At 52.7% G+C, this 11053-nt stretch overlaps 1 protein-coding gene across 1 annotated transcript in view; it reads right to left on the bottom strand.

Moving 5' to 3' along the window:
- LOC133277471 (hydrocephalus-inducing protein-like) overlaps positions 1-10159 on the bottom strand; it is a 51025-nt gene extending 40866 nt beyond the window's left edge. The window contains exons 1-8 of the mRNA XM_061469312.1: positions 10032-10159; positions 9166-9313; positions 5682-5816; positions 4931-5130; positions 3729-3853; positions 2047-2252; positions 1901-1908; positions 1110-1281 (exon numbers count right to left, since the gene is read on the bottom strand). Coding sequence (XP_061325296.1) covers positions 1110-1281; positions 1901-1908; positions 2047-2252; positions 3729-3853; positions 4931-5130; positions 5682-5816; positions 9166-9313; positions 10032-10159 — 1122 coding nt within the window. The remainder of the gene's footprint in view (positions 1-1109; positions 1282-1900; positions 1909-2046; positions 2253-3728; positions 3854-4930; positions 5131-5681; positions 5817-9165; positions 9314-10031) is intronic.
- Positions 10160-11053: the final 894 nt, after the last annotated feature.

Genomic DNA, 11053 nt, shown 5'->3' on the forward strand with positions numbered 1-11053 from the left:
GCAAACTGTGTCACAGAAACACGGCCATTTAGGAAAGGTTTCCACTCCCAGCTTGGGGCTTCATGTCGCTACATCATCACATCTTGATGTGGACAGGACTCGGCCAGAATTCCAGAGCTCCCCTTAATGCACCTCAGGAGCTCAAGAGCAGGTGAAGCTCATTGTGGAGACATAGTGACCGTAATGAAGCAGGAGCCCTGGGGCACACTCCAGAACCAGCTCTGACACACCACAGGATGCTCTGAATGCTCAGCTCAGCAGCTCCCACTCTCCCCGATATCCTTGCTGCTCTGACACACTGGTGGCTCTCAGCCTTACATGGGTTGCAGGAGCAACCGAGAAGAGAACAGCAGCCCCTTCCTCGGAAAACAAAATAAAACAAATAAACTAGTTTCACCCACTGTAAAAGAAAGAAGAGGTTGGGATTATTCCAGGCTTTACTCCAAGATGAGAAGGGATGTTGCACTGCTCAGACAGCAGGCATTCTTCATCCCAGACCATGCAACTATTCAGAACGACGGCTCTGGCTGATTGAAGGACATGGGCGTTTTGCTTGCATCACCAGGAAAGGGAGCACTTTTCTCTACCTATCTGCAGTAGAACTCAAAAAGCCTGTTTAAATCTGAGAGCCTCGTGTCCAGGCTCACAGACGACACTGGAAGGGAGACTCAGATGTGGTATACATCCAGGTTTTAGGAAGGGATTGCTGTTCCCGTGATTAAACCTGGGCTCAATGGGGGCTCCTTTCCACAGGGGACCATTTCATTCTGCAGGTCAGTATGTGAACCAACAGTGCACCAGTGTCCTTTCTTCAGCCCCATGCGCTACGTGGAAACGTGTCCTTACAGAGAATAACTGATAACCTCTGGCCACTGTGAAGACACTCACAAAGTGCCCTTAATTCACAGCCCTTGCAGCAGAGCCCAGCCTGGGGGCGGCTCTTGCTGCTGTTCAGAAAGGCTTTTTGCAACAAGCGCCCCCAGCCTCACCAGAAACCTGAGGTCTCCTCTCTTGGCACATCAAGCAGCTGACGTGGGATCTGCCAACGGACCTCATTCAGAGATGACAAGGAGGAGGAGCAGGAAGGGAGGTTCTCAGCCATCACTCACCATGGGCACAATGGTGAAAATATCATTGCAGAAAGGCACGGAGTCTCCCTGCACCTCTGTCCCCTGGTTCTGGGAGGTGCAGATGGGAAGGGAAGGCTGTTCTCCGAGAGGGCGCACCACCCCGTGCTCCTTAGGAACATCAACCAGCTTGTCCTCTTCCTGCCTCTGCAGCCTGTGCCATGGGAGAGACGAGCCAAACAGATAACTGAAGAAGCAGCACATTTGCAGAGCCTGTGCATGAGCAGCAAAGCACCTGGGGAGGAAGAGCAGCAGCTCTGCATGGGGCTGCCCTGAGACAGGGGCTCCCACATGGATCCCATTATTCCCCTCGTTCCCAGCACAGCAGGGCCTTTTACTCCTCACTGACAAGCTAACAAGAGGTTTCTTAAAGCTGGCAGCCCTCAAGAAAAAGCCTCCTGCACTGGGAGGAGGGGCCACAAACCAGGACACTGAAAGGCAATTCCCCAGCCTACAGCAGGTCGGCCTCCACCTTCTGGGCCAACTAAGCACTCTACCCTGCGTGTGACTGCAAAAGGAGCCTGCCAGCTTATCAAAGAAGAAACCGCTTGACTATCACAATAGTTGTGCCACCTGCAGCTCTTCAGTGCTACTGCTCAGTGCAGTCCCAGGTACCGAGTGCCGACACCTTCCTCAGCCTCACGGACCCTCCGTAGTGCACGGAGCTCTGAACTCAATAGTCTGCGGCTCCCAAATGTGAATTTGCCCTCTGAGGCAATCCAGGGATTGCAATCAACCTTCTCTCCCCAGAACATCATCCTCAGCTGTAGCACGGGTGGCACTGGAATGGCAAGGGTTAAGCTCCACGCTGTGCATGGCTTCATGGGCCCTAATCCGTTCAAAAGCCCCAACAGCCCTCTGAGGCTGTGCGTTAGTTTTCCCCTGGGGCATCTATCTTTCTGAGGTGAATCTCTCAAACAAACCTCAGCTTCTGCCGCTCCTCCTCTTCCTGATCAACAGAACGCTTCCACTGGAAGTGAGCCGTGATGGCACTCTGATTGTGGATGACCACGCATCTTTGGTTTGACAGCGTGACGGAAGTCTTCTCAACCGTCAAGGAGCTCTTGTCAAGCCTGATGTTGACATTTACAGCTCTTCCACAAAGGCTTTTGTGAACATCTTCACCTGGAACAAAGCAAAGGCAAGACTCAGCTCATCTCACTCGCTGATGGAAGTACAAGGAACAGAGCAATCTGCAGGCAACGGAAGAAAGAGCTGCAGCTTTGAGCTGCATCAGCAGTTCCCCGCACCTGGACATACATCATATCCTGACAGCTGCACACGGTACAGCATGAGGATGTCCTAGCACCACCTTAGGCACCTTATTCTGGGGGGGTGTTCGTGGAGGTTTATCCCCAAGGTGACAGCATTTACAGTGAGACTTTTCACTTCTGCCCAGCTGCCTTTGGGCCGCCATCCCACTCAGCTCACAGGGAATTCTACATCCAAGTCACTCAGTGACGCTGAGGACCCTCACCTCAGTCAACCCTTGCCCACGCTCTCCTGCAGGCAGGAGATGCCCCCGTGTCGTCTCATCCTCATCTCCTGGTCCTGAAAGATTGGGCAGAGCTCTCATCTCAGAATCCGAGCGGGAGCATTTGAAATGAAATGGAGAAGGGAAGAAGGAACAATGGAAAGCACAGAGCAGCTTCTGTGCTGAGCTCTGCACTTAAAAGGGTGCTACTGGGCCCTCAGATCCACCTGCCAACTCCTTCTTTTGCTCCTGCTACTCTCACAGCCGAGTGCCTCACCACTGCCAGCACGTCCTTCCTTGTCAAACGTGCTGCTGTTACCACTTCACCACTGGAGAAGTGAGTCCCTTCACTAGGGTAAGTGTCCTCTGGAAAGCTGGAGACTTCCAGCACCAGAGCAACACGCACAGCAGCACAGCCATTTCAAAGTGTTTCTCCAAGGTGGTCTTCACAACCTACCTTCAGACATCATTACCCCCCTCACATTACTGACTCCAGCCCTAGCAGCAGCTTGTTCATAAACCCCACCATTAAATAACTGCTGCTAACATGGGGGTTTCTACAGAATCATTCCCAGGCTACAGCAAAGCTCAGAGCACCCTAATGGCTACCGCTGCCACAGTTACTGCTCCTCACGGTCACAAGTCCTCAGCATGGCCCAGCTCTCAGCACAGCACCCACTGCACCCACGCGGCACATCACAAGAAGAGGGTCTCTACCTCAAAGGCCTTGCCAGGAACTGTAACACAACAGATCGGGATGAAAAGCAATGACCAGTCAGGAGAGCTCTACGGGACAGGTTGCAGGCTCTTCAGACAGCTCTCCTGCACGTTAAAAGCCATCTCCTTTTCAATCAGGCTCCTTGCTATGCACCCTTCTGCAATGGAGCACTCAGAATATTCACCGTCGCCCCCTGTGCACCGTGCTTAGGAAGATCTGCCGGCCTTGTTACAGGCTGAAATAGTCCAGCCCAGGAATATCTGGCAGCCAGCATGGAAGCTTTGCTCTACCCAGTGTGAAGGAGCCTTGCAGAAGGGATTCAACGGACAATGAAGCCATCAGATGATGACAGACAGTGCAGACACCGCTCTGTTTGGAAGGACACACAGAGGGTGCACCACGCACTTACCTGTGTCATAATGAACTATCATGGGACTGGAATAAACACCGGTCTTTGGCGGGTGAAATTCCACCGTGACTTGCATCGCTTCTCCAACGCCAAGAGTCCCAATGGAGGGATCCACAGAGAACGGGCTGCAAGGCAAAGAGAGAGATCAGGACTGTACGGGAGATCTGGGCCCTCCGTTAATTTTGCAGTCCACCTCACTTCAGCTCACTTGTGCAAGCAAGGAGCAAGCAAACCACCGTCGGTACAACAAAACCAGAACATCCAGGATCAGAAACAGAGCGGGTGACTCTCCCTGCTGAAGAGAACCAGACCTCAGAAGATCCCGGGGCATAACATGACCTCAGGCCCCCATACTCTGCACCCAGTTCTCAGTTCTCAGCTCTCCACCTCTGCACACGTGCAATCCAGTTACTCAGAATTCCACTTTTTTGTGGAGTTCACTTCAAACTTCTGTAATGCTTCCCATTTCTTTATTGCAAATCGGGACTGAAATAGTTCATTGCTGAAGTTGGGGAACTCCTAAAACCCTTGTCAAGGAGCTCTCGACACACGCTCTAGCACCCAAGCGAGTAGTTGGCAAGTGCATTGCAAATAGCAGGTCTTGGAGTATCTTTCACCTGCACCCTCCCTAGCTTTCTGGTTTGGGCTGTAGTCCAGTTCTGAAGGCACTGCCTGCTCCTCTCCACTTCAGAGCTCCTTCTGCTTAGGCATATTTGGTCCCAGGCATCAGACCAAGCCCACGGGAAAACAAAGTCCCCGCACCACACACTCGTATTGCCAGGGCCTCCACAGCAATTGCTTTCATCTATGATCTCTGCTTGCTAATGTAGACACAGCTGCTGATGAACTCTTCAGTGCCTCTCACCAGCTCATTGCTCGCCCATTTCTTGATGCTGCGTTTGGCCTCCGTGACCTGAGCCCCTCGAGCTCTCCTCTGCCACGCAGCACCTTCTTCAGCAGTCAAGCTGCCTTCCTACCTTGGCTCTTCCAATCTAACAGCATCAGACCTGCAAGATGCTGCCTTGGAGACACCACTGCACTGTAAAACTTGCTTGCAGAGCTTTCTCAAAACACTCTAAGCAATGGCAAACCCCACGGATCCTGCCCATGTCCAGCACCTCAGATACTCTGCCTCCTTTTTCTCACTGTTTACAACTCCATGACCACGCAACAGCGTCTGCACAAGACATGAGCTCCTTTACCTCAGAGTGGTGATGCTGTAGCAAGCCTCCCGATTCCCCACGTTGCGCACCAGCAGAGTTTTCTGGGTGCTGAACCTGACTGGACAGTTGGAGAAGTTCAGCTGCTCAGGGAAGTCCAGGCTGGCTCGGGCACCTATGGCTCGGATAGGCACAAAGAACTTCTCCCTCTCTGTGATGATGATAAGCTCGTCGAAATAATCCTGCAGGGAAAGAAACAATCTCAGCACAGTGCCTTTAGCACCATGCCCATGGCAGAAGAAGAGCTGCTGCTTTCTGGGACTCTCGCAGTAGCATTCCATAATGCACTCGCACTTTTTACCTTCATGGCCTTTCATGACACATTATTGCACAAGCAGGGGCAGCCAGGGACCATGGGGCAGGTCCTCTTTAGTTTTCTATAGGCATGCTGCTTGAGGATTGCACAGAGTATTCAACTACATTTAAGCAGCAAACAGAAGATGAGTAAAAGGCCATGCACAGACAGCAGACTCTCGGCCCTGAAGCCAACAGACATTACCTTAGATATTCCACCACGGAAGGAGAAAACAGCCTGAAACTGGCAAGAGCCTCCAGCCTACGGGAGCACAACCTTCACCACCAGGAAAGAGTCTCCCCCACGTCTAGATCCAGTGCAACCCTACTGAACCCAGCACCAGTTCTTCAAAACACACACCAGATGCCTGCTTTGGAATCCAGCCCTGCAGGTTCCCCTTCCCCTCAAGGCGCCATCTCTCGAGACCTTCAGTCTCACCTTGTTCTCATCAGGTCTGAAAAGGATGCGGTAGGTTGAAGACATGCCCGGTGCTACCTTATAGTCCTCATCACTCGGGCTGATCAACTCGAAGTAAGGAGAGTTCCCCAGGATGACGTTCAGCAGACGAGGAACCTGCAGGAAAGACACAGAACTATGATTTTGTCGCTTGTGGAAACATGAGAAGGGACCAGGACGGGCCACGTGCCATCCTTCCTTACCACCTTTCCAAAACACTTTTAGCTCTGCGTAACGCACAAGGGTGGACTTGAATCCCTTCTGCTTAGCTACATAGCTGCAGGACAGAGGCCGTAGGAACAACATGCCCTGCTGTGAAGGAAGCAGGAAGGAGATGCAGTACCTCAAGTCATTCAACAAGCCCAGAGAACATGCCTGCTTCTGCCTGCACACACCCGTGCAATCATGCCTCTGGAGGCGGAATGTATTATCTGAAGGCAACCCAGCGTGGGTTATACGGGGGGGGGGGGGGAGGGGGCGGGAAGGAAGTCACTTCTGACACACCAGCGTGGAGTGCGGCGGTCAAGCTGCGGTGCTACTCATGGGGGTGGACCAGCAAGAGAAGGAGACCACAAACACTCTGGCCTTCCTGAGAATAAAAGCTTACCTCAAGAGCAACCATCCCCAGGAGGAAGCAGATGGCAAAGAGAATTTAAAGGGGGCTGCAAAGCAGCAAGGGAGATCCATAACAAAAGGAAAGGCTGGTGCAGAGATGAGAACTAACGTGCCTGTATGAACCCCCACAGGCCGTGCCTACCAATGATGGTCCTCAAAGGCACTTTCTGCTTTGAGATAGGTGGCCAGCACTGCCTCACACTGTGGTGGCTTCATCACCGAAAGCCACCCTGAGCTCTCTGGAGGCTCTTGCTGCCTGGGGACTGCAGCCAGGCCTCTGCCAGTGCAGGAGAGCCACATTTCTGGGTATCCCTCCTCAGAGCCAGCCTTTCCTGCAGGCATCCTGCTGCAAGTGTCTGTCCTCTGCGATACCACAGGCACGGGGACAGCAAACAGGCATTCTCTAGCACACAGGCAGCAACCCCCCAGCACCCAATCCCAGCTCATAAAGTATAACAAGGAGACTTTGAATGACAGGCAGCTCCACTGATGAACACACGAGGCTTGGAAAAAAGGGAGGCTCATTCTGCACCCCCGACCCAAGCCTCATAACCCATGGCCAAGGCAGCCCTGGACGCTCTAAACACCCTTTGCTCCCAGCAATGCCCTGGGGCAGACAGCTCCAGGAGCCCATTTCCCACTGCAGCCACACGTTCCGGTCGCCAAATCCCTTGGCACGTGAGCCCAGGTGGCAAAGATCTTCAGCAGGAGCCACCCAGGGCACCTCTTGAGGGTGGGGAGGAGCAGCCTGAAGACAGGAAAGCAATTCCACAGCAAGTAGGCAAGAGCACTGAGCAGAGAGCGAAGCACTTCCGTACTGGAGTGATTACAGAGCACCTACTGGGCTCCATTACACTTTGCCTCTCCTACACTTTGCTGCTAGCTGCAGTTCTAGGGAGCAGACAACCTCAGCACCAGGCAGGATACATCAGTAGGACTCAGAGGAGTCTGGGGAACTCCTGAGACAGAGCGCAATGGTCCTTTTCTCCAGGACATGACCAAAACCCAGCAAAATTAGAACATGATACGCTCTCTTGGCATTATCATCTCTAGCTTTGCGCATTTAAAGATGACAAGGCTTTTCCTTAGAGCTGATCTTCCTTTTACACCAGGGCCGTCCAATGCCTGAGGTCGTACTAGCTTCACAACTAATACATTTGGGCTAAAATCAACAGTTCACACACTGCCTCCCCTTCACAGGGCATAGAAATCCCAAGCTGCAGCTGTACCCGCCTATTACGTTTTATTGGGAATGGCACCAACATCAGTGCAGATGTTGTTTTCCACTTGGGAAGCACGAATAGAGCAAATTCACTGCTTGCCTCTTCGCTGCTACTTGGCAAAGGCAAACATTCTGCGGTGCTGCATGGATGAGGGAGCAGCTGAAGCCAAAAGACACAGTGGGAATGAAGCAGAGCAGTAGGAAAAGAGAAACTGAGGCCCATTTTAATAAGCAAAGGCTACACCTACAGCAAAGATTGCCCAAAGTCACTGTGAAACACACCACTGGTGTCCCTTGGGCATAGGTAGCCACGCTGCAACTTCCCAGTATTCCCAAGCTATACCAGGAACGATACACAACTCTCTGGGGGTAACTGAGCGACCATACCTTCATCCTTTCTTGCCAAAGGGTCTTCCATGCTCCACCACGTCCCTGTAAAACCTGTTCTCTCAGGAGATAACTTTGACTTCTCTTGCTCTTCCTCCCCCTACATTAAGCCCTGACAGTGTCACTCCTTTTGTCCCCCTCTTTGTTTCTCCCAACAGGGGGATTTGAGGAGGGGGTTAATTCACCTGCACACTTCCACCTCCCCCGTGCCCTCCTCTCACGCACACATCTTGCTCTTTCTTACGCAACAGGAGCTTGAATTACGCCTGTTTCTGACCTTTCTCTGCTTCCAGCACACTTCCTGTTACGTACCGAGAGAATCCCTGTGTGGAAGAAAGTGCTCCGGGACAGGACACTCAACTCAGCCCCTTTCCTCCCTCCTGTCTTTTCCCATCAGCTTGCTCTTGGCACATGCCTCTCTGGAGCAAATGTTTCCCCAACTGAAATTCAAAAGCTCTCCATTTCCCCCTTTACAGCAGAGCAGAACAAAATTGCTGACATTTCTCAACTTTTCCCTGCTCAAGTTTCTCAGGACATCTCCAAAGGATCACAATCTTTCCAGCTCAAGTTGGAGACCTTCTGGAGCACATTACCCTGCCCGTGCTGGGATTCTCCAAAGAGAACGCACAGCCACGCTGCCTTAGAAACACCTGAGCAGAACTGAGCTAAGCTTAGCAGGAGCCTCAAGTGGCACCTCAAGTCCTCCCCTTTAACTGCTCCTGCTAAGCCAGCCTCTTTCCACTGCTCTTCTGAAACACCCGGCCTGGAGTGCTAATGCCAGCAGTTACAACTTACTCCAGCACAAAGTGGAGAAGACTCAACCCCTGTGCTGTGACAGGGAGCTGCACACACGTGGCTGAACAGGCTGAGAGAGGGAAACATGCCCTGCCAGAAACCAACATTAACCAAGGAGCCAGCGGGATACGCTGCGCACTCGAGGTAAAGCATGACAGCAGGCAAGAACTGCACAGCCCTCGACATTCCCATCAGAGCAGGGCTTTCAAGGGCAAGCACGCTGGCTCAAAAAACTCCTTTGGCTTAGATACCACCAGTGCACGGCCAAAACCAGCGGCAGAACCCCCAGCACGGGAACATTTCCCCCATTTGCAGAATAACGCTGGTGAGACACTGGATTCTGCATGCGATGTGCTGCAGCAGGTAACTTGCTCTGCTGCACACCGTGTGAATTCCACTGCTCTCCTCCTCCAGCCCAGTGCTCAACCTCCACAGCCCAGCACTTACCCTGTCCGTGTTCCTCAGAGCTAGCGCCGCTATGTAGAACTGCTGGGGAACGTAGTTCTCAAACACCACCTCGGATGGGAAAGGCTGGAACAACCTCTGGTCCACGTCAACTGCTGACAACTGCAGACGCAAGACAGAGCAGAGAGAGCTTCAGCTGCTGGCAGAAACATCGACGAATGAAGATCCCACACTGATCTCCGGTAAATACAATCTCTTGGCGAGTACATCTGCCCAGCTCACACTAGGAGATGGCAGCTCACCCACCTCTGCTCTCAGCTGAGCAAAGCTTTCTGGACCAGCTTGAGCAGCCTCAAGCTAAGAAGCTCTTTTGGAGGCTGTTTCTCCACGTTGCCTTCTCCAAAAGGAAAAGCAGCGCTCACCTCCAGCAGAGCCCTCTGCTAAGGTGCTCACTCAGCTCCAGACACTTCCTGGAACAGCCACGAGCACTCGGGGAGCAAGCAAAACCCACGAGTTTCCATGGGCCTCCACAGGAAACAATTTGCGGGTGAACTTCCCCCTGACGCAGCAAGACTGAGTCCCACGCATCCCAAGTATCTTTTTTTTGATGTAGAGCCCAGAAACCAGTTGCAAGACACCAGTACCAGGGAGGAAAGGCCAACAAGAAAGTAACAGGGCAGTCAGGAAACAGACAAATGAGGTGAATGCTGGATGGGGATGAAGTTCAGCTCTTTCCCCAGCATTACTGGGCAACTGGAGCTAGACTGTAATTCGTATCCCCTTTCCCCGTGAGCTTGAAGTTGATGCTTCTCTGTATTCTATTACTGCTGGTTTATTTAATACTGCTGCAGAAGCAGCTCTGAAAAAATACACACAAAGACCAAACGCTGACCCAGCAGAGGCATTACTTGCAGATAATTCCTCCCTGCTTGCTCTCCCCTCTCCCAGCTGCACTGCTGCCACTCGAGAGACACAGGCAGGTCTCCTGCTTCTCCACGGTCAGGCTGAGGCCAGTAGCTGTAGCACTGCCAGTCATTTGGGCGCCCGTCTTACGTGTTCCCACCTCGTGCGCTGTCTGGGGCAACCCTTAACTGATGTGATACAGGTCTCTTGCTGGCAACTTTCTGCTCAACAGCCTACCTCAGTCATGCACCCACCTGGACTGTGTGTTAGAATGAGCAGTCCTGCAAGAAAAGCAGCTTTAAACATCCATCTAGGAGAGCACTGAGCCAGGTAAAGCGCATCCACTCTCCTCTGCCCAGGGCGATTCCCCTGGGTAGCCAGCAGACTGAAAACTCAAACACCCTGGAAGGGTTCCACGCCTTCTTACAAACCAAAGCATTAATGCAATTGGGTTTGTTACGGCTTAAGTAATTGCCACAGGCCCTCAGCCTTCAAAGGCCACTACTGCCACCATTGAGGGAGTCCTGTCACCCCATGCACGGGGCACTTGACTACACCAAAGCAAGAGGTGGCTGTTTGAAGAGCAGGATGAGGAACAGCAGCTCCTGCCCTTGTCTCCTGCCCCAGCCCTCCCCCACTAGCATGCTTTAGCGACGGTAGCTCAACTCCAGCAAAACCCACCAACTGCAGGAGAGCTTCCACTGGCTTCGTGCAGATAAGGACTTCAATGGCTCACTGGAGAAACACGGTTTGCTTTTCCCCCAGCAGAAAGAACTCCACCACCACCAGTTGGAAATGACAACAGGACCTAATCACCAAGCTGCTCGGGTGAGCTGGAGGCAAGCCTGCCCCAAGCACGTGCCCTCTTCAAATGTCACATCAAACAGCAAGGAAAAGGGCAGGGAAAGGCTACCTTTTGATGGGAGACGTCACCCACGTCCCGAAGCTGGAGAGGCCGGCGCCGCCTCATCTCCCGAGGGCTGGCCAGCCTCTGCTTGCTGCTGAGAGACTCTTCTGCCTCTCTGAC

The sequence above is a fragment of the Pezoporus flaviventris genome, unplaced genomic scaffold, assembly GCF_033815535.1.
Source record: "Pezoporus flaviventris isolate CSIRO_AGI_PZ_B2104156 unplaced genomic scaffold, CSIRO_AGI_Pfla_v1 ptg000056l, whole genome shotgun sequence".
NCBI classification, from domain to species: domain Eukaryota; kingdom Metazoa; phylum Chordata; class Aves; order Psittaciformes; family Psittacidae; genus Pezoporus; species Pezoporus flaviventris.